Source organism: Phocoena phocoena, chromosome 9 (assembly GCF_963924675.1).
Source record: "Phocoena phocoena chromosome 9, mPhoPho1.1, whole genome shotgun sequence".
NCBI classification, from domain to species: domain Eukaryota; kingdom Metazoa; phylum Chordata; class Mammalia; order Artiodactyla; family Phocoenidae; genus Phocoena; species Phocoena phocoena.
The window spans coordinates 2410522-2434544 of NC_089227.1; the positions used below are offsets into that span (position 1 = coordinate 2410522).

The window sequence follows — 24023 nt, forward strand, 5'->3', positions numbered from 1 at the left end:
CATTATTATCTCAAGACCAGTTCAGTTGTATGCTTGCTAGCTATTTTTATTTATTTATTTATTTATTGCGGTACGCGGGCCTCTCACTGTTGTGGCCTCTCCCGTTGTGGAGCACAGGCTTCGGACGCGCAGGCTCAGCGGCCATGGCTCACGGGCCCAGCCTCTTCGCAGCATATGGGATCTTCCCGGACCGGGGCACGAACCCGTGTCCCCTGCATCGGCAGGCGGACTCTTAAACCACTGCGCCACCAGGGAAGCCCACTAGCTATTTTTTTTTTACTTGTATGTTTAGAAATCACCATATAAATAATCTTTGGGTAATTAGCAATGTTTGGTTTTTTTATCACCAAAATTTAAGTGATAGCATTTTGGAGAATTCATGTAGACCACCGTCTTATCCTCCTAACAGTACTGTTCACATACTGAAGTACATTTATTGTTGCCGGTATTAAAATTTTTCCAACAAGTGACACTAGCGTTGCCACTTTACTTTTGTGTGTTTGATAGAAAAGCATTTCCCAATCCGGCAGTTTTTTCTTCCTGCGTAGCTGGCAAAAATCTAACTCAATTCCGTACCCTCTCTGAACGTCAACCTCCTCCTCATCTATAAAACAGGAATAAGCATCTCTAACTCAGGATGCTATCGTAAGAGTTATGATTAATATGAGATCTAATGATTAAATTATCAAAGCAGGAGCTGGCACATTGCAGACATTCAACAGAAGCTGTGATGCTATATTTATTGCTACTATTAATGCTATTTGGGGGATCCAAACCCTTAAGCCATAGCAAAACGTTTTCTTCTTTTACAAACGGGATATTTTAGAATAATGTTATAATACTTTAGCATAATTTGTAGGAGTTTAGCACTTGAGCTATGCAGGTCTTAAACTTTCCTTCTGAGACCATAGGTTGTTTTGTTCTGTTTTCTCCTGGGGAGAAATTTTTGAACCTGCAAGGGAAGAAGTTTTCACTTACAGCAAACAGAGCGCTAGTTCTTGGCGCAAGGGATTCTGGGAGCTGGCTGCTCATTTCCATATTCATGAATATTATAAACATGGTCTCCAACAAGTGCCAATGCACACTTCAGTGATCTCATTTGTTTTTGAGTGGAGGGAGACTATGGCCCTAAATAATGTGCATCCCCGTGTACAAGGAGAGTCACTTTAATTTTAAAAGAGGTGTGTTTGTAGGTCCAAGGAGGTGGATTGGGTAGAGGAGATGTGGAAGCAGACAGGACAAGAGTAAATTCCTTCTTGGTGGGACTCCTGAGTGTGGCTAGACTCTGACTGATGTCCAGCGTTAAGGAAGAAGGCAGAATGAGGATGGAGGACCGAGGTGATGGGTTCCTGCCTCCATCGGAGGAGCAAGGGGTGTGTGGACCTGGAGTGACTGAGATGTGCAATGCCAGCAAAAGGTTTTCCCTGACTGCACTGAATGACCCGCGAGGGCTCTGATGGGCTCCCTGGCATCACCATCATAAACAGAGCTGGTGAGTGGGGGAGATGGGCCTCCCCTGAAATGGGGCGGGCAGAGCCGGGAAGGAACCATCTGCTTCGGTTGTTTTCCTCCAGAGCGTCACTGCCAACCTGAGTCCGTACTTCTGGTGCTTCCGGTTTGATACCATATGTTGTGAGTTGCATCGCATCCCCCCAAAAGACATGTCCACGTCCTACCCTCCAGTACCTGTAAATGTCACCTTGCTTGGAAACAGGGTCTGTACAGATGTAATCGAGTTAACACGAGGTTATACGGGATTGAGATGAACTCTAATCCAGCGTGACTGATGTTTTTATAAAGAAGAAGAGTAGAGACACAGAGAGAAGACAACCAAGTGGAAACAGAGGCAGAGGTGGAAATTATGCAGCCACAAGTCAGGCAACATCTGGGGTGCCAGAGGCTGGAACAGGAAAAGAGGGATCCTCCCTGGAGGCATTGGAGGGAGCATGGCCCAGCTGACACCTTCACTTCCGGATCCTGGCTTCCAGAACTCTGAGAGAGTAAATTTCTGTTCCTTTTAGCAGCCCTAGGAAACGAACACAATGTACTGCTATGGCAGAGGGGTGGTGGAGTCAGCTTTCCAGAGTTCAAATCCTGGCTCCACTACTCATGAGCTAATTCCAAGGGCCGCTGGGAGGATAAATGGACTTGACATCTGAAGGGCATTCAGACCAGAGCCTGGGCCCCGGAAACACCACCCAAGTGTCAGGCGTTGTTATCGCAGGGCGAGCCCTTCGCTCAACACGGGTTGCCCAGATTAGAGCTCGTCACTGAAAAATAACCTATGCTGATGGTGGTGTTTCTGCTTTGTAATTTAGCCAGATTCTCTTATTTTCATAGACTGTTGGAATCTCAGCTACAGAAGAGAGCTTAATGGTCATGTACTGTAGGTTTCAGTCCCTTGGAGATGTTTCCTGCACCATTTCTCAACCATTGACTTTGCTGTCACCAAGGAACACTCACAGTGGTGGAGAATTTACTGCCCTGTAAGAAAACACATTCTGTTTGACGACTGGCTGATTTCCATGCTGGAAAAATCTGTCTCCCTCTGTACCACTTGCTCTTTGGAGGAACAAGGTCCCTTCAAGTCAGAGTGAGTGTAAAATTTGAAGACAGCTACCAAGTAAGGCCTCTCTGTGTCTTTCCCAGTAGACATCCTGCATTTTCACCCTCCTCATGTGACTTGGTTCCTCTGTGACACCCGGGGATATTGCCATCACTTACCCGTGGCGGGGTCTGGATTTGACTTCAACCTTCTGGATGTTTTGGGATCCATCCAATTTGCATCTCTGCCTGTATCACACTCAACTTTCTCTGAAGTGGTAGTTCCAAATTTATCCAGTTTATGCAAGCAAATTACTCTCACTGCTTTCTTATTAATTTTTTTCTATTACTTGTTACAAGTATAGGTGATGGCAAATGACACAGAGATACTGAAGAAATAGATTTCAATATCAAATTCAATAAAAAAAAAAGCAAAAAAAGATTTGATATTTAGGGATTTACATGATTCAGAGAAGCAAGAAAACAATCCTTAGCTCAAAAAGTCAACAGGCAATTTCCATTCCTTTCCTCAAAAACAGGCTTTCTGAAGAAAAGGTCAGCAATATTTGTTGCTAATTTGCTGAGTCTGTTGGACTCCCAGGTTAAGGGGCACAGGTGTGAAGTCGATGGATGATTGATACCTGCTTCCTCTGGGGTCTTCCTCTGTTTCCCCTGCGACGATCAGGGGGCCACCCAGTGACAAACTGCCTCTCCTTTTTAAAATTTATTATTTTTTAATTGAATTCGTATTTTATATTGGGGTATAGTTGATGTACAATGTTGTGTTACTTTCAGGTCTACAACACAGTGATTCAGTTATGTTAAGTTATATTCTTTTTCAGATTCTTTTCCCATATAGGTTATTACAGAGTATTGAATAGAGTTCCCTGTGCTATACCATTGGTGCTTGTGGGTTATCTACTTTATCTATAGTAGTGGGTGTGTGTTAATCCCAAACTCGTAATTTATCCTCCCCCCACCCCCACTTTTACCCTTTGTTAACCACAAGTTTGTTTTGGAAGTCTGTGAGTCTGTTTCTGTTTTGTAAATAAGTCCATTTGTATCATCTTTCTAGATTCCACACATAAGTGATATCATACGATGTTTGTCTTTTTCTGTCTGACTTACTTCACTCGGTATGGTGATCTCTAGATCCATCCATGTTGCAGCAAATGGCATTATTTCATTCCTTTTTACGGCTGAGTAATATTCCTGCTTCCCCGTTTTATCTGGGCTGTTCTACAGATTCCTCTTGTGACTGGCATGGAGTCAGCCGCATGTCAGTCTCTGGTTTCAGGAAGTTTGGCTGTTTGCTGAACATCAGGGAGGAGGCATGTGATTCCAGGAGATCCCTTAGGTCTGATACTCTAAGAACTATGTATTTGGTCTGTGTCCCGGTTCCTGACACAGAGCTCCTAAATCCCTTGGGATCTGTGGGTAACAGGAACAGGAGGCTACTCTTGGCAGGTCCCTAGAGAGGGTAAGGATGGAGGCAGTCACCATGGTGAGAGGGTTGGAACATTTAGCCCCATCCCAGCCCCAACCTCGGAGCAGGGGAGAGGGGCCGGAGACTGAGTGAATCACAATGGCCAATGAGTTAATCAACCAGTGATTTACTGGAACCCCTATAAACATGCCTAATCGACAGGGTTTGGAGCACAGGTTGGTGAGCACATCAGGCTGCTTGGAGAGTGTGCCCTCTGGGAGGGCATGGGAGCTCCGCACCCCCTCCCCCTGCCCTGCCCTATGGCTCTCTTCTCTCTGGCTGTTCCTGAGTTGTATCCTTCATAATAAACTGGTAAACGTAAGCAAAGTGACTTCCTGAGTTCTGTGATCTGTTCTGGCCAATTGTAGACCCTGATGAGGGCATGATGGGAACCCCCAGTCTATAGCAGGTCAGTCAGGAGTACAGGGGGTCCCGGGCTTGTGGTGAGGTGAGAGTGTCTTGTGGGACCAAGACTTTAACCTGTGCAGTACGACACTCACTCCAGGCAGGTGCTGTCAGACAGATGGAGAAGTGATGTTAGAAAAGACTCCATGTTTTTGGTGCCAGGAGGCAAAACCCTTTCATTTGGTGTCAGAAGTGTCATAAGTAAAAACTGTTTTCTCGGTATCAAGAGGTTAGTTGTGTCCAGATTGATCTGGGATTTTCCCAGCACTAACTGGAAGTGCCCGTTATCGGGAGATGCTATCTGATTCCAGTACCAGTGGTGGTCTGTGTGCTACACAGTGACACTAGATTGAATATAGGTTTAGATGAAGATGCTGTACAGATGGATTAGGCTGTGTAATCCAGACCTTCAAACACTTCCCCCCATTGGGCTATTTGGGGATTGTCTGGTTAGGGTCAGGGTCCAGGACTCTACCCTGGGAGGTGAAGGCGGGCTTCTCCCAGAAGGAAGTGAACGTCCTCACTGCCAGTTATCCTGAGAAAAGGCTCATCCCAGGGAGCAGACAGCACACTTGACAGCAGAGGGGGATGGGGAAGGGTGCCACACTCCAGTCCTCATGCGGACAAGTCACTAGACCTCTTGATGTCTCAGTTTCCTCATCTATAAAATGGGAATAATAGTTGAGGACCTTAAGATAAGTATTAAATAAGTTAATATTACAAATAGTTACAACGGTGCCTGGCATAGAGCACATGGCAGGAGGATGTGTGTTAAATAAACTGGGGGGAAGTATGTCCTCCTGTTTCTAGGCTGGGTGGTTTGGGGTCTGATCGCTATGTTATGGAGATGCCTAGAGAGGTCTGGAGGTGGGGTGAATTGTCATGAATTACCTAGAAATGAGCCAGAAGTCGGGCAAGCTTCTATGCCTGCTGGGTCTACACCTGAGCTGATGTCTGAGAATCCCCGACGAAGTAATCCAGCCCGTTCAGAGGGGGGCTCTTCATCATTCAACTAGCTTCCTGCCCCCTGTCTGTGCACATCTCCCAGCAGCAAACCTACTGTCATCTGCCTCCTGGTCTCCTGCCTCGAACTAAATCTCAGTCATCACAAAGTGCATTTGTGGATGGGCTGGGTGGAGCTGCTCCCAAAAGGCTGAGGGCCGCATGGGTGACTCTGTGGCCCCATCTGGGGGCCCTGCAGCAATCTCAACTCTGTAAAATGCAGGCACCTCAGCCCCGACGCAGTGGCCTGATCACTCGGCCTCCTACAGCTCCTAATGTGGTGGCCCCAGTGGGTCCCAGTGGCCTGTCCCACATCCCCGCACCGTGCTGGAGGTCAGGTCTGCTCCACTGATGGGTAGAGAACAAACCACCTGACCAAATGAGATGGGGACCACGTGGCATCTGACATATTTCCAGATTTCCGAAAAACACAGATGTACATTACGTCACAGAGATAACAGAGGTCTTTGAAATTCACATATCCATATTAATAATCCAAGGACGCATTCTTAGAGTGTTTTTGATAATTCTATAGTTCCCAAATGACAAGAACCAGTCTTGGGATTAAAATACACGTTTCTAAGAACAAAAATGATTTCAAATAAAGATTGGTTATTTGGATTAAAAACTGCATTTTCTTGGTATTTATGTGTAAAGAGCATCTTCAGGTGTTTATTAGTGATGGGCAGGTAGACTGATCAGATGAAGAAACCAAGGCTCCAGAAACCTTTCCCATCACACCAGCAGAACTTGGTCTCCGGCTATGTCTTGGTTCTGAATTCATTTCTTTAGAAGTTGGAGTCATCTCCAAATAAAAGTTGTGTGTTTTTACTGCATCAAGAGGAGTGCCTGACATATACTAGGCACTCCATAAACATTTGCTGACTAAATGAATACCGTTTAAAAATATCCAAGAATGCCGCTCAATTTGCTACAATGTAGAAGAGGAAGCTTACCAGACACAATTACCGTTACACTTCACGTTGTTTATTAAGCATTAAGTCACATGACAGAACAATTTAAAGACCATGGATATGATCTCAAGTCCCATAACTATAGATCGCCCCGGAAAATATTTCAATAAGCCTTGACCACCACTGACAACTTCAGGGGCACAGAAACTGATGATTTTATAACCAACAAAGTCACAGCCAAATAATGAATAAAAGCTATATCCACTGGGGTTAACTTATAGCAAATATGTCTTCATTGATGAGAGGCTGAATGGGTGTAATCACGAGGTTCTTTCTGGATAACTCTGGAGAAAGAAGCATGGGCCACATTCAGACTTGGTTCCATGGAGCTGGGATGATATACATCTTTTCCTCTCATTCCAGTATTCAGATCACTTCAGGTTTTGATCTCTACAGGGAAAAAAAAAAAAAGAACATGAATATATGGCTGTATTCAAAAAAATGCAAACATCATTTCTGCCACTGAGATCAGCAAACAGTAAATCAGGCTCTCTTCCCCCGGGAGAGGCTTTTACCAGTACAACACTGATTACATGCAATAAACATTTGGAAGACTTAGCACTGTACATAACACAAAATAAAACGAAAATTAAGTTAAATACTTTTAATTGTTTACTGAGCTCTTAATGTGTGCTTATGTCTCTTTTAGGCGCTGTATAATGTACTGCTAGAAGAGGACAGGCTGCTAAATGAGAGGACAGCTTAGACTGTGTCCAGAGGACGTGGAGAGAAAGCGTTTGTCACTGCATTCATCAAAGCTGTAGCAGTGGTTACTGCGACCATCTCCATCTCCATCAGGCTCTTATTCATCTTTATTTCCCCCAGATTTTGCACAGTTCCTGGCAGAACGGATGCTTGTTGGCTAAATGATTGAATAGATTAGTTTGATCATGCTGTAATAAAGTAATATATATATAATAGGTTATATATCACATTAAAAAGTGATTTTTAAAGGATTCAACTGACTGGTGGATTGAGTCAGGCTACTGTGGGTAAACTTGGCCAAAATACTCATTATCGTCTTTTTCGTTTTCTCCGAGCGTGTACCTTTAACAATGAAGCAAATAACACCTAATTTAAAAATACTAAATAAAATAGTGTAATTGCACACACACACACACACACAAAATGTAAAAATTAGAACTTTGTATACTCCTCATTTGAACACAGAGAAGGAGTATACCCTTTCTCCAACTGTACAATGGAAAAGAGTTTGGAAGAACTCTTTCTTCTGGAAGAAATGAGTTTTTATTGCCAATCTGGCTTCTCCAAGATACATTTTATTAATGTCAACTAGAGTCTTGGTCCAATTTCCTACCTTTTGTCAAATAGAAATAGTTCCTTCTTTCTCTCAGAACTGTGACCACTGGATTTGATATAGCCTTACATAAGCACAGGTAAAACCAAGGTATTAAGATTTTCATCACTCTAATTAATCTGACCAAAACAACATACATGCATGGTGATTTACCATCGTATCCTACATTTTTAAAAAATTAAATCCTTTCGTTTTTAGCTTTGCAATTCACAGCAAGTATAATGACTCCACAGTAATTGTGACTTCTGTTGGAAACGTGCCTCTGTTTCTGATCATTTTTCTGAGCTACAGTCTCTTTCTGTGTTGTTTGGGGCATATGGGAGTAAGATATGATGAGATACACAAACATAGGGCTGCAGAAATGTTCCTCTGCAGCGTTTGCCTGATGCAATTTTGTTTTGAATATATCTTATTCCCCTCCCCCCCCCACACACACACCCACCACACACACTCATGCTTATTGCAGAGGAGTGGAATAATCTGGAACTATGGGCCTCTCCCCAACACCTTTCAGAGATGCTCAAGCTATAACTGTGGCATTGCTCTGGGAAGGGTGGCCCCTCAGCTTACGAGCATCCGACCTTTAGGAAAGGGCTCTGCCGAGCCAGGAGGAGGACCTGGTGTTTCAGGACATGTCCTGACAGAGGAGGTGGGTCTCTGACCTCACAGGTCAGAAGCCTGGATGGACCTCTCACATAAATGTAACAGTATTTAGCTTTTGATTTTTTTGAGCATTGTAGTATTTCAGATATTCGCAGTTAAAATTAAGAGCCCAGAAGATCAAGTTGTATGCAGTCAGTAGACTAATCCCATCGCACACTGAAGTTCTGCATCCCCCGTGGGTGACGACAGATGGGCAGTGAGCAGGAAGAGAGAGAAAGAGAAGCAGAAGCTCCCACCACCTGCCTCCTCCAAGTGGGGCGAACGGCAAAAAGACAGAAAGCAAGACGGTGGACAAACTCTAGTGGAATGATTCCTAAAATAGCTTAGTGCCGAGGCTCTGAAGTCTCTTATGGTTCAATAGACATCGTTCCAACCCATTGCCAACACTGCCTTTGCGCAGATATTTTCCTTAGAAGTCGCCTGCCCGCTGTCTTCAGGGTTCCTGTAACTGATGCCCAGTATTCTAGACATTTCCTTTCTCTGAACCATGATGAATTTGGTCCTTCCTGACAGCAAGCCAGCAGTCATGTCAAATTCCTTTTTGAATGTTTTCACTCATTTTCAGTTATCTACCGTTTGCCAGTTTAATGTATAAGCTTGCTGTGATCGTAAGTTGCCTCAATGCAAACTGAAGAAAGCTGAGGGGAAATCACAGGCATATGTGATTGACGGTCTCGAATAAAAGAATACAAAGCAGAAATCCATCAGAGTTACTAAAGATTCACTACAGGCTGTGTTCCTTCCACTTCTCCGGACCAGACAGGGCCTGGTTGTTGTTTTTTCTTTTTTAATGCAGAGTATTTTATTTTATTTTATTTAATTTTTGGCCGCACTGCGCGGCATGTGGGATCTTAGTTCCCCCAACCAGGGATCGAACCCATGCCCACTGAATCGGAAGTGTGGAGTCCTAACCGCTGGAGCACCGGGGAAGTCCCGATAGGGCCTGGGTTTAGCCCCCTCTTTATATGGTGGAGGAAATCTGGCCCCCCCCAGCATGGCTTACCCGCTTTTTCCTCCTTCTGTGCTCCCAGCAGGTCGGTCGCCAGCCCTCGGATGTGCTCCCAGGCCAGCTGCACGTGGGCCGACTCCACCGTACGTGAGCAGATAGCAAAACGCAGCACGAACTGGTCTCTCAGGTGACAGGGAACCAAGTGGATTTTCTTGGCACTGTTTATTCTTTCCAGAAGAGCTTCGTTCAGTTTGTTGGAGCCCTGCAGGGATTGAGAGAGAGGGGCAGTGCTCAGATCTGTGGGGACCCGAACACTCACCACCAAGTGAGGCCCGCGTTGGGTGACACAGCCCCGGATCAGTGAGGGAGTCACCTCACCACCGGCCTTTCATCTGCAATGGTAGAAAATTCAACTAAGCGATCATTACGTGGCCCTGAAAGACAGCAGCCCTCCCACAAGACAACTTCTTCATGTTCTAGCGTGCTGTCAAAAGATGAGCCTTCCGTGATCCAGGTTTTTGAGGAAAAAATGAAGATTCCTAGACATGTTATCTACAAATTCATGAGCTTAAAGAGCAGAACTGTTTAACGGCACCAGTGAAGAGAAAGCTTCAGAAGAACCCTCAACAATATAGTAAGTCCCCTACGTACGAACTTTCAAAGATGCAAACGTGCACGTCCAATCACGTAAGTTAGTTCACGTGTCTGGCGTACATCGTCACGTGCATGCATCCTCTACAAGTGGTGGTGCTTCTGTGTACCTTACTGTACAGGACTGTCCAGTGTACAGTATCTTCATTTCAAGCCCAGGATGTCTGCAAGCAAGCCTAAGAGCAGTGGTATACAGCCAGCTGTGTTAGTTGGGTACCTAGGCTAACTTCGTTGGACTTACGGTCAAATTGGACTTACGAATGTGCTCTCTGAACAGAACTTGTTCCTATGTAGGGGACTTACCTGTACAGAAAATGAAGCGTAATAGCCAACTGCTTGATAGGATCTGGGAAAACTGTCCATGAACTATGGCCCAAGGGACCACTGGTGGACCTCCCTCTGGAAAGGAGCAGCCCAGCAGCCTTGGGCAGGGAGACGGGGGGCCCACGCCTCACACTAACTGGACCAGATGGGAGGCGTGTGTCACACAGACCTGGGAGCCGTCCCTCTCCTGCCTGGTCAGTCCCGTTGTTCCTCACAGCTGCCCGCAGCCCTCTCGGTCTCCATTCTGTTCCCAGGCAGTGACTCCACCCCCACACGCCTTATAGTTGCTGCAGAAGGGCCTGGAAGTGGGGCCGAGTCCTGGGTCATGTGACCCTCAGTGGGTTACACTGTTCCTGTTCTTGCTTCATCTCAAGGGCAGGGAGGATGGTGGGAAGGGAAGCGTCCTGCTCGCCCGGATGCCAGACACCGGCCTCGTGTCCGTGCAGGGCCTCCAGGCCGCTGGCTGATGGCCTGCACGGGACTCCAGCTGATGCCCCGTGGACAGTGCATGAACCAAAGGCCACTCAGAAACTGCTGACATGCACCGGGTCCAGACAGAGCCAGACCTGCTCGAGGATGAGGATGAGAAGGTGATACGAAAGGATGGAATTTCACCAGGAAGACTTCACAGGAGAGCAAACACCTGAAAATTACGTATGTAGGAAGTAGAAGCGAGTCAATTGGGAAAAATTCCCTCGCCATTTTCTAATGGATTGGACAAGACATATTTTCTACGAGCTAGAGGCAAAGAACCCAGCAGAGAAATCCGTCTGAGATGTAACAACAGAAGTAACGGCAAAGATGGACTGAGCAGGTGCATAGTGGGATCAGGGAGGCTGGCTGAGATGGGGGAGGGGAGGAAATTGATGCCATGGCAACAGCTTATCCACTTCAGGTCAGATAAAGACCACGCACACGTTGAGCCACGGATGATGGAGAGGACTTGACATCCAGAATGGGCAGCCACGGGGCAAAGAATAGAATAACGAGATAGCAGATGTGGGGGACAGAATGGTGAGCCACGACGCCTGGATAACTTCCTCCCTGAGAAGAAAACTGGATTTGTGGAATGGAAGGAACAAGTTTCACAAAAGACATATTTCGCTTTCTGGAAAGCCTCTGGGCGGGAGGGCACACCATGCTGTCCAGGAAAAGAGTGGGAAGGGCACACAGGTGCCTTCGGTGCCCTTGTAAATGAGCAGGAGAAAATGAAAGTCTTGACTTTGACAACATTTCGCTCAGTGAAATAAGCCATTCACAAAAGACAGCATATTGACAATCCCGTGGATATGACTGTCCAGCGCAGACAGATGCATAGGGACAGGAAACGGGTCCGTGGACCGAAGGATGGAGGCTGGGGTGACTGCTGGTGGGTGTGGGCTCTCTTTGGGGGAAAATGAAGATGTTCTGAAGTTAGATTGTTGTGAAGGCTGTGTAACGCCGTGGATAGTCTAAAAATCATTGAAATGTATACTTTGTATGGACAAAGTGTATGTCACGTGGATTGTATCTCAATAAAATGGCTAAAAATTAAAGAATTTAAATCCTACAGGAACACTGGCAGTAGAAGGAAAAACAACTGATTGACGGCTAGCAAGTCAAAGCATGCTTGCCACCAACGCCAGCGTGGACTGAACTGCCCCATCCGGTCACCCCAGGGACCTTGCGCCAGCCTCTGCACACCTGTGCTCAGGCGTCTCTGAGTGACGAGCTGCAGGGACCTCACGTCTCCCTGCCAGCTCTTGTGTCAGGACTCTGCTCTCTCTCTCCTGCTTCCAGGCTTTTCCATGGCTGGTTCCTGCCAGCCTTCAAAGCCCTAAGAATTGCTGAGGGGAAAGGAAGGGGGAGCGAAGGGCCACGTTTGGATGGGCAGCACCTTGCCAAGGCGACTGAGCCCGTGGTTCCTTCTCCTGCTGCCCTCTGTGGACTCAGACAAGAAGGCCTGTGGGTGGCGTCAACTCTGCAAACAGAAAGCTAGCCGGAGAGCAGGCAGGGCGTTAGGCCCCAACCCGGCATCCTTCACACAGGGCAGGTTACTAAGGGGCCTGTGCGTGCAGCTCCTCTTGGGGTCTTTGGAGCAATGTGGTCATGATTCCCAGCAAAGGTGGCTGAGGCCCTCACGCAGCAGAATTACAGAGCCCCAGGGACCAGCAGTCCTCCAGCCCCTGTGTGTGCACCAGCAGCCTGAGGGCCATGTAGGGGTCAGCGGGTCCCGGGTGGGCCCGAGACTGGCTTCTCACAGGCTCCCAGGTGGTGCCCATGCTTGTCTGGGGAACATGCTAGGACCAGTGATCCCGTGGGTGGGTCAGTCCTTGGAGGGTTCCAGTGGCAGGGATGGATGGATAGAGAAGACGGCAAGCATCCTCGGGCCGGGTCTACACAGGCAAGAAGTCTGAGCACCAGTGAGAAGAGTAGGTGTCCCGGCAGGGAGGTGGGAACAGCAGGCTGGAAAATTCGGGGGGAATCCACGGTCTCTGGGGAGCTCTGGAGGGTTTTGGAGCATGGACATAATGAATGAGAGTTTCCTCTCTGTCCTACTCAAAGAAAATTCAGACGACTAAGTCGACTTAGACGTACCTTTAGCCGGAAACAGACCAGCCCCAGAGTGACTTCTGCACAGACTTCAAAGCGGGGGTCCTGGTGCACCAAGGCCTCGAATTCGTGGGACAGCTGGACGTGCTGCAAAGGGAAGGGACATCTGTCTGAGTTTCTCATCACCGCTTGGTTCAGAGCTTAGCCACCTAGAAAACCGTATCAGACCACACGTCGAATATAATTCGTTGATAAGCTGTAGCCATTTTCTGCAGCACTGATGTCACCCACTCCCAGCTTTCCCCATGCAGCTTGAGAAACTGGCTACCAGAAGAAAAGGGCGGAAGTCTTCAGAAAAACACCCCTTGTCATCTTCTGCTCAGGGGACTCTTTTCATCCCACCAAAGAATCTTTTGTAATTTTAGGATAAATGCTGTCAAGGGGCATTTAAACATTCCAGAAGAGAAACAGCGGCCGACGTTGGCTGGGCAGCTGAGCGCTTCACCAGCCAGCTGTCGAGCTGACCCGCGGCACGGAGAGTGACACCGCAGTCACGCCCATTCTGCAGACCAGCAGAGCGAAGCTGGTTCCGATACCAGAGCTCCAGGCCTGCCGCCGCTTGTTAGGCCGCAGCACCTGCCACCGGAGGTGAGAACCTCATCCGTCCAGGGCTGCCTGCTCTCCCTGAACCCACCCCCTCACTAAACGTCTCGATGTTTACAGAAACCAAAAGCTGCTTCACGCAGTATGTGATCTGACAGCCAGCTGGCCCGGGTCTCGGCACACATGGAGCACGTCCTAAACCCCGGTATCCAGCGCGGGGTCACCGCCAGGGGCCCCGGGAGCGTCTGAGCAGAGATCGTGCCGCTCCAAGTGTTGGGACAGACACACCGTTTGAATGAGTGGTCCCCGGGCCCGGGACGAACTAGAGGGCTCCAGAGACTGTGCTGGCAGGGGCGCCCTCGAGCTGGGTCCTCAGGAGCTGCCCACCTGCCGGGCTGTGTCCGGCTCCGGCCACTCAGTCGCCTCCTGGGAAGGCAGGGCCGGTCCCTCTCAGGGAGGCTTGCAGGGCTTTTCAGGAAGCAGCGATGTGATCACACCCAGCTCCCCACTGAGCTCCCAGCTGGAACCAAACCACCTGTGTTTTGCCTCCTTTCCCCAGAGCAGCTGCACGTTCATCACTTCTGAGCACGGGCCCTGCAGTGGGCGAGAACTCGTGAACTCACGCACACGTCCCTCCTTGTTCGCTTCCCCACGGAGAGCCTCCAGGAGCGTTATGGCCTCCAGAGCAGCCTTGTAAGACAGATGGGTGCTCATGTGTGCGGCACCGCAGGGGCCCGGGGCCACGTGCCCCGTCACAGGGGAGGGCACGCCCGAAGCTGCACTGTCGCCACAATGAGACCCTGCAGGGTGCCCCGTCCCCGTGATGTCTGAGGACCTCTGTCCATCAAGGTGGGCCCACAGGTGAGGAAGGACAGCCGGATGGGAGCGCCCGGCTGGAAATCGGCAGGCCTTCTGCAGCCAGTTAAGGGAGGCCTCCTCTGGACTGTGTCCTCGATTGTTTAAAAAAAAACAAAACAGCAGGGTGTACACACTACTCTATATAAAATAAACAAGAAGATCCCACTGTGTAGCACAAGGAACTCTGCTCAATATCTTGTAATAACCTATAGTGGAAGAGAATCTGAAAACAGAATAGATATACATGTATAACTGAATCACTTTGCCGTGCACCCGAAACTAGCACAACATTGTAAACGAACTTTACTTCAATAAAATTTTAAAAAACAGGGCTTCCCTGGTGGCGCAGTGGTTGAGAGTTCGCCTGCCGATGCAGGGGACGCGGGTTCGTGCCCCGGTCCGGGAAGATCCCACATGCCGCGGAGCGGCTGGGCCCGTGAGCCATGGCCACTGAGCCTGCGCGTCCAAAGTCTGTGCTCCGCAACGGGAGAGGCCACAGCAGTGAGAGGCCCGCGTACAGCAAAAAAAAAAAAAGTTAAAAAAACAAAGCAGGGTCGTGGGGCTTAGAGTCGATCCACGGTTCTCACAGTTTAGCGTACATCACACACCTGTTTGCTTGTTAGATAGAGGTTACTGAAACCCACTCCGAGAGACCAAGGTCGTGCATGTGCTTCTGGCCGGGGCTGTGTCGGAGGACATGCAGCCCACGCAGCCCAATCTCTCCCATTTTGGCAGTTTTCTGGAGAGAAACCTACTGCATCCTCATTACCGCCATTGTGGACTGGGCCTCGCTGTGGGCCAGCGGTGGCTCCAGTGGCAGGTAAGAGTGTTTGTCACTTCGACAGTCTCCTGGAGTGATAGCCTTCCGTCCCCGTGAAAGTGTCTAAAAGACCCAGAATCGTGCATTGAGCATCTTATAAATGCCCCACTCTCAACAGCCCAAACTTTCCCTTATAGTGGTTTATGAAGACATCTTACTTCCTTTCTAAAGTCCAAGACCTCCCTAATGTCACCCGGATAAATAATGAAAACAAACTCACCTTGCGGATATAGGCCTGCAGTCCCTTGACTCCGTACATCCTAAAAACAAACCACATCTTCAAAGAGCGGAACCTCCGGCCCAGTGGCAGCTGCCAGTGCTGAAATAAGACACAACACGGCACATCCGTGAGGGCTACGCTAAGGGCTGCTTTCCTTTACGGCTCATGGCCTTGTCCTCCAGGGGCCTTGAAGGCCCTGGAGGCCGAACCCTCTGGCTGCCATGCCCCATCCTGGATGGCAAAGCTGACAGCAGTGGAGTAAGCGGTCCGGCAGCCGGAGGCTGTCCTTACAAAGCTCCAAGATGCTCGTGCAGGGCACATGGGGGCCAGGCCGGTGCTAGGCTCGGGAGCCATCGTGAGCAGATTGGGGGAGGTGCAGGACTGCCCCATGGGGCGTGCGACCCTAAAATGTTTGTGTCACCCTAAAATGCTGTCACTACCTCGCTGGAGTGGGGTAGATTCCCCGGAGGCAGAGGTGCCCTGTGCACCCAGCCTTTTCCCCTCACCCCCGACCAGATGTGAGTTCGGAGAAGAGGGGGCCCAGGCTTGTTTGCCATTTGATTCCCAGCCCATCTCCCGGCTCACCGCAGCTGCCAGAGCAGTGCACGGCTCCTGCCTGGGGAAGGAGGCTTGTCACCAGAGCAGCCAGTTAAGAGGCTGTCATCTGAGCGCTTCTTATGCCCTCTGACCCTTTGCTCTCCCACCGTCCCGGGGATGCCAGCTCCTGGCACACAGCCTGAGCACACAATGGAGGGACCGCCCCACCTTACAGAGGAATCTTCCAGGGATCACGGGCAGCTTCATTTCCTCTTAACCTGAGACCTGCCATCCGTGGGCTCAGCAGAGCTGCCCACTGCCAGCCCCGATCTCTAGTTAGGACCCAGTTAGGGGGTGTCCTCTTGTGGGACCCTGATCCTGAGAGGACCGGGAGACTGCAGGGGCTACAGCCCATGACAGTGCCCCGCACTGCATTCACAGTTTGCATTACCATGGACCTGGACTCAGGGAGACAAATCTCCACTTACCCTGTAGTCAGTGATAAGCCCTGGAAAAGAGAAAGAAAAAGGAGACAAAAAGGAACCATTAGACACCTTAGTTGATTACACGTCTAAGTCTTTTCCATCATCTCCTGAACCAGATATAAAACCCAGGGCAGGGCTGACTGTTCTTTGAGCCACTTCCCAAGGTAACAGATTCAAGGGCGGCGGGGATTCCAGAGAGCAAAGCATAGATGGAAGTGCCGAATTACGAATGGACGGATGCCACAGCTGATCTGACCTGGGAAGCCGGGGATGCTCACCAGCCACAGCGAGAGCCTCGTCTGGACACCATTGGAGGATCAGGTGTCCAAAACGCATCTTTCTAATCCCCACCTGATTCTGTGCCCAAGAAACTTAGAAACGTAGAAACTTCTGTCTACGAAATTCTTTGTCCAGCGTTCTTTCCTCCATACCATCCCTGGCTTTACAGCTCTTGGCACAAGGGGAGACTAAAATGAAAACTAGTTCGTAACCCCTGTGAAGCCATTTGAATCCCAGATAATGAAACTGACGCGAAGAATACCCACTGGGTATTTGCTCAGCGCCAGAACCCAGACTAAGATCTGAGAATACAGAGATGAACACCCATCAAAAGTTTGATTCTTTTTTACATTCTAATTGCTCTTTATACCACAAATTCACCTTCCCACGCATGAATGAATGCATGATGAGGGCTGTATATGATCTGATGCCAATTTACCACCGGGCATGAGGAGAAAGCTGAGACTTTCATGCTTATGTAAGTGCAGAAAGTGAACTCACATCGGGAGGCCTGGGAGGACCCCTGCGTGGGAGACTTTGGTCCTGGATCCCAGTGATGAGAGGGAGGCGTCCCAGTGACCCACAGGAGGGACTGGGCTGCAGCCTGGGGAGCTGCGGGGTGTCGGGTGAGGGGCAGTCCGTGTGGGCAGTCCTGAGTGGGTTTTTTAATAGCTAAATAATGAAGAGATTTCTTTTTTTCTTTTTTTTTTTGCGGTACGCGGGCCTCTCACTGCTGTGTCCTCTCTCGTTGCGGAGCACAGGCTCTGGACAAGCAGGCTCAGCGGCCATGGCTCACGGGCCCAGCCGCTCCGCGGCATGTGGGATCTTCCCAGACTGGGGCACGAACCCGCGTCCCCTGCATTGGCAGGCGGACTCTCAACCACTGCGCCACCAGGGAAGCCCGAGATCTCTTTATTGAAAAAAAAGGATCTTTTAAAAAAACACTCTAAACATATTCCATTTCAAATTACAGCAGGCTTAGCAGGAAAGTGAGATCCATCCAGATAAAATAGACGCTTATATCCAGTGGCCATAGAAGTTTAAAGTTGATTTTGGGTGATTTACTTGGTAAACACAAAATGGGTCATTGCTTTTGTTGATTCATAGATTATTTTAGGGAAAAAGTACAAATAACTAAGATTGTTCATCTTTAACAGCCATAGCCAATATTTCTATCAGATACTGCCTTTCTATAAAAGTGGAATAAAATTACACTTTTTAAAAATTCCTGGAGCAATGAACTTCACTGAGATGGCTTAAACTCATTCTAAGAATTTCTTCTCTTTTTGGCCATGCCACATGGCTTGCGGCATCCTAGCTCCCCAGTCGTCAGGTATTGAATTGAATCCAGGCCCTGGTAGTGAAAGCGCTGGGTCCTAACCCCTGGACTGCCAGGGAAGTCCCGAGAATTCCTTCATTGTTTAAGAGCCGCATTTTGCTAACTGTCATGATGACTGTGGTTTTCATTATTCAAACATGAAATGTATTTTTAAATAGAAGAGCTCTGGCAGCTGGTTCCTAATTTCTCATGGCTTTATGCCAACGCCATTTTTAAAAACTAGACTTTATTTTTTAGAGCAGTTTTAGGTTCTGAGCACAACTGAGCAGGGGCTGGGTGTTTGTATCCGATGCGCCCCACGGGATGGTGGGCAAATTTAAGAGGGCAAAATCCAGGTCTGATCTTTCTGTGGAGACCGCGCGGGCTGGGGTCCGCATGGGAGGGAAGGGGCTGTGCCTCGACTTGTGTCACTACTGTTCAGCACTCCTGCCACAGTCGTCAAAACTGCCTCATCTTCCATCCAGCCCAATTCCTGCTCAGTACGTGGAGGGTGGGGTCACGTGATCTCCGGTGTCCCTCCCATCACTAACATCCACTGTTGTCTAAGGAAACTCAACGAGACAGTGGCAGAAGTTCCCAAAGACTTGGCCTGTCCTTCCCTCCCCGGGGTCCCCGGACCCCATGGTGGCCGGCATGGCACCTGCTGGTGGCCATGAGGGCTTTGGAGAATGAGAGAACCCTCTCCCACCCGGAGGCTGAGTCCTGTAGGGACAGACAAGCATGTAAATCACCATCCCCAGCACGTGGATTACAGCGAGTGGGCACAGAGGGACGGGGGAGAGTCTGTGCAGGTCGCCTCATGCATTTTATCTGATCAGGATCTCAAGTAGTCTGTAAGATTTGTTTTTTTTACTAGGAGACTTAATTTTTAGAGATCCGCATTTGTGTGTGGTTCCTGCCTTAGCCTCGCCCAATTTTCTCTTCCCTCCCCAGGCCCCTGGCCCAGCTGTTTCTTCCTCGGGTGCTACTGGTCTCAGCGATGCAAACTCTCTTTAGGGCAGTCATCATTTCAAAGGCTCAGTGAAGGAGGTGCCCATGCCCGTGTTGAGGGCCCTGTGGCCCCTCCGGCCCTATGAGTGCCTCCCCCTACCCTGCCCCAAACAGTGAGGAGAAGAGGCAGGACCGCGTCACCACCAGCATCCCGCCTCAGGAAGCAGCTCGTCCTGGCTCTGCACCCGGCCCCCTAGGACCAGTCTGTAGACGTGACCCTTCACCTTGGCTCCTGGGTACCATGGATGCAGCTCTGCTGGGAACGACTGCAGAAAGCAAGGCCAGCGGCTTACCTGAGTCCTGGTGGCTGTGCTTTAGGTACACGGGGTCCAATTTAAAGGCTCCGGTCAGGTCGGTTCTCTTTTTCACCCTGTTTTAGAGAACAAACCAAGGGGCTTAACGAGAAGGCGTCTCAGGTGGGCCTGCACGCCACCTGTTCCTCCTCCCGCCGGGTTCAGGCTCCCCTGCTCCCCAGTCCTCTCCCTGACACCCCACCCGGCACGCATGGCCCTCATCTGCAGCCCCCATCCCCTGGCTCGGCTGTAGCACAGCATTAACCTCCAGAGCTCTGGGCCCCTGAGGTTGCGGGTACGGGGTATAATAAAAATAAGTCTTCGGTCTTTAATCCTGGTCCGACTAGAATTGCACTGAGACCTGACACTGAGTCTCCATTTTTGTTTAGTTAGGACTTCTGGAATGGCTTCCAAAAAACTGTACCCTTTTCTTCATACAAATCTACACAGGTTTTGATATATTTATTCATAGTAACCTGACATCTTTTCTTGCTATTATAAAAGAATATTTCTTTTGAAAAATTTACACGTGCTACTTATCACATATGCAAATACATGCAACCTTTAAAGTGCTGTGTATCTAGAAATCTTGCTGTGTTCTCTTATTCATACTTTCTCGGAAGATTCTGTTCTCATTGAAGACACTCACACCATCTGAGAAACGTGAGTTTTACGGCTTCCACTGTAATCCTTACTTTTACTTCTCTGTCGTGTCTTACTGCACAGGTTAGGGAAGCACAAAGCTGAATAGGGTGTGTATTAAGGGAATTGTAAAGTTTTCTCCCGATGTTAAAGGCAGTTTTTCTAATATTTCACCCCTAAGAATAGGTTTGCTGTATTTTTTTGGACGATATTTTTTTCTCAGATTTGGAAAGTTCTCTTCTGTTCCTCTTTTACTAGAGCTTTTGTTTTGCTTGGGTTAGAACTTTATCTAATGCTTTTTCCATATCTAATGAGATGATAACTTTTTTTTCTCCTTTACTATTTAAACATGGTCATAACATTTTAAAATTTTTTAATATTTTTCAACCACCCTGGGATGTCTGGAATGAACACATTTTAGTCACGATACACCATCTTTATTTTCCCCTTAAACATTATAGAATTTTATTTGCTAAAATTTACTTGGAATTTCCACATGTAATTTTGTGAGCTTGTCCTGTAGCGTTCCTTTCTCAGCTTCTCATCTGGTTTTGGGATCAAAGTGACACTGACCTCATGATATATGTCCCCATTGCTGGTCTCTGAATTACATTTATAATTAGACCTATAGATGCCTTGACAGTTGGTAGAACTTGCTGTTAGAAGAATTTGGATGTTTCTGTTGTGTGAGATGTAACTACTGGCACATAGTCTTTACAGCTATGACACGTTTCAGGTTTTCTATTTATTCTTGAGTCAGTTCTGATGACATACTTTTTGTAGTTACTGAATATGTACATTTGTAGGCAATTCTGGAATGATGTAATTCATAGTACTCTCTGACTCGTTTTTCAAATGCCTGCTGTGTCTGTGGTTTTGTCTTTCTTATATTTCCAGTACAGTAGACTGTGCCTTCTCCTCTACTTCTGGTCCTTCTTTCTGGAGATCATCTATTTTATCAGGCAGGTCAAGGACCAGCACGTAGCATTCTTGATCTGTGCTCCTGTTTCCTTATTTCCTCTTTCATGTCTGTCTCTTCATCGTCATTATTTCCCTCCTTCTAGTTTTGAGGGTTTATTCTGTCGCTGTTTTCTGGCTTCCTTTGGGCCCTTAGCTAATTATTTTCTGGCTTTCATGTTTTCTGTTTAAGTCTGTTCTCCAAGCCCTGCTTTACTGCATGCCCATGAATTCTGTCACATCTTCACATTCATTCAGGTCCTAGGATTTCCAGTTTCCCTTTGTTCATTGATCCATGGCTCCAGTGGGTCTGTGGTGGTTTGCTCTTCAAAATTTAAGTACCAGCTCTGCTTTTCCTTGTGAAGTTTAATGATACTACAAAGAAGAAAACTCTATTTAAACAAGCAAATGGACATGTGCATGCACCTACGCAGACACACACGCTTGCACGGAAACACCCTCTCTAGGCATCAATGTCATCTCACCCCTGGTGGGCCTCACTGTGAGGAAAGCCTCTCCCTGTCACTGGACACATTCCTGAGGGATGGTCCTGATGGAGGAGGGGGCAGGGGACGCCTGTCCTGTGCAGAAAGCATGGCTTCTTCAGTTGTCTTTTTAAGAAATCTACAACACTGTGTGTGAAGGGCTCCCTGAATGAGGGCTCCTGTTACCTCTTGGTGCCAGAAACAGTATAAAGAATTCAAGATGCCAAAAGCACTAGGAGTGGGCTTCCCTGGTGGCACAGTGGTTGAGAGTCCGCCTGCCGATGCAGGGCACGCGGGTTCGTGCCCCGGTCCGGGAAGATCCCACATGCCGCGGAGCGGCTGGGCCCGTGAGCCATGGCCGCTGAGCCTGCACGTCCGGAGCCTGTGCTCCGCAACGGGAGAGGCCACAGCAGTGAGAGGCCCGCGTACCGCAAAAAAAAAAAAAAAAAAAAGCGAAAACAAAAGCACTAGGACTAAAGTGCAAAGAAACAAAGGAGATTCAGATAAAATTGTGCTGTCATGCAGTTTCTAGAATCACGTCTTACCATAACCAGAGTGATTTAAAATCTTCCCAAGTAACTGAATTTTTCAAAAAATCCAATATAACAGGGGTGTACAAAAGGAATAAAACTAAAAAATTTAATTTTATTTGGAAAAAAATTAACCCTCTTTTTTAAAGGCAGAGTAAAACATGCCCTCGGTGGAATTTGAGGCTTTCTTTGGAGAAAATCTGATATTAAGGGACATTGCGGTCAGAGCAGAATGGTTCATATTTACATATAAAAGATTCAAAATACCCAAATGAACAATAAAGAACTTATGAAGAGAATAATGAAATCATTACAAAACATATTTACTGGGCTTGTAATGAGGCCAAGTTTTTAAAACTTCTATTATCTTGTCCATTTTAATATGTAGAGAATATAACCAACAAATTGAGTTTAAATTATGGACTAACCATTGATAAAATTTCATTAAACAAAAGACAGACCCTTATGATTTTGAGGAATACAAAAAAGCCAGTGAGAGCAAAAAAAAACCAAAATCCATTTACACCTTGTTTGTTGTATTAGCAAAACCTTTAAATACATCTATAAAAGATTCACAACCTAGGGCTTCCCTGGTGGCATAGTGGTTGAGAGTCCGCCTGCCGATGCAGGGCACGCGGGTTCGTGCCCCGGTCCGGGAGGATCCCACCTGCCGCGGAGCGGCTGGGCCCGTGAGCCATGGCCGCTGGGCCTGCGCTTCCAGAGCCTGTGCTCCACAACGGGAGAGGCCACAACAGTGAGAGCCTCGCGTACCGCAAAAAAAAAAAAAAAAAAATCACAACTTAGGACTGTTTGTGTTCTACTGTGTTAGGACACCTCATTTTTTGCTGCAATAACCTCTTAGAATAGCAAAATATATGTATGTGATCCCCTGGATTTTCACAACAGGGCAGAAAAGCCTCTGAGTAGACTCAGCCATCCTTCTCTCCCTGCTCTCTGTCACCAGGCCGCAAGGCTCGCTTACCTCCTCTGCAAACACGCAGGGGCCCCCAACCTGGGCCCAGCTTGTTCAGTGGACCCGCAGCTCAGGTAGGCAAAGGGGTGGCTGCCTTGAACCAGGAGAGGAATGCTGTGGTCCATTCACTCTCCTTTGGACTTTAGGCTGTACGTGCCAGGGCTAAAATCCAGGATTATTTTCAGTATTCAGAGAGAAAGTGGAATCAGAGTCAGATTGAATAAAAGTGGACATAGAATCAGGGCCCAATTTTGCCTCACTCACACTAAAAACAGCTCTCATTCTCCAATTTCTCTGTATCCATCCGGGACAATTCCAACGTGTTCTCTGTGCAGCCTTCTGTTTACCTGTGTGTTTGTGAAATGGATATTGCTTTGTGTGCTTGTCTTCATTTGCATCCTGGGAGATACATAATTCTGTATCTGACTCTTTTTACTCAGTTACACTTTTTGAACCTTCACCCCTATTGCATCAGACACATGGCTCTAGCATGGATGGCTGTGTGCCATTAGCAAACCCATGCACACCTCAGAACTCCAGTTGCCTCATCTGGATGAGGGACGATAATTCCTATACCAGTAAGACTGCAATAGGATTAGGTGAGGTGGTGTATGAGAAGGTAAAAGGCCACCTACTAGCAGGTAATATCTTGAATGTAACATCTGTACTCGAAGCATCATTACTGCTGTAAACCGAAGAATCCGGCACCCCTGGATGAGGGTTTAGGTGCATTTGCTTTGCCCATTCCAGCAAGGGCAGGGGGAATTCTCTTCACACAGCCCAAGAACTTAGGTTTACATCTCACTTCTTCGTAGAATCTGGTGCTGTGATTTAACTTGTTACATCATTTCTTCAAACCAGAAGTATTTGGAGAGCAACTATGATCTTCCACGTGTGCATGCTCGAGGAGCCTGGTGCTCACAGGTGCACAGGGTCAGGCTGGCCACGGGGCTGTGCCAGGTGGGAAGGATGCCCCAGGATCCCAGACGGGCAGAAATGATGCTTTAAAGGTGCTTAGTAATGGACGAGACATTGGAAAATTGCACGTTTATGTAAAAACACCAACTTTTAAATGTGGGCAGCTTATTTAAAAGGAATTTAAACCTACATGGACCACAGGAAACCATCTTCAGTAGCTGTCACCTCTTCTGAGTTTGCTGTCGT

At 47.9% G+C, this 24023-nt stretch overlaps 1 protein-coding gene across 1 annotated transcript in view; it reads right to left on the minus strand.

Annotated features, from left to right (window-relative positions):
* Positions 1–9010: 9010 nt before the first annotated feature.
* DDC (dopa decarboxylase) overlaps positions 9011–24023 on the minus strand; it is a 67190-nt gene continuing 52177 nt past the window's right edge. The window contains exons 10-15 of the mRNA XM_065884337.1: positions 19273–19349; positions 16375–16394; positions 15350–15448; positions 12894–12995; positions 9396–9603; positions 9011–9030 (exon numbers count right to left, since the gene is read on the minus strand). Of these exons, the coding sequence (XP_065740409.1) occupies positions 9011–9030; positions 9396–9603; positions 12894–12995; positions 15350–15448; positions 16375–16394; positions 19273–19349 (526 nt within the window). The remainder of the gene's footprint in view (positions 9031–9395; positions 9604–12893; positions 12996–15349; positions 15449–16374; positions 16395–19272; positions 19350–24023) is intronic.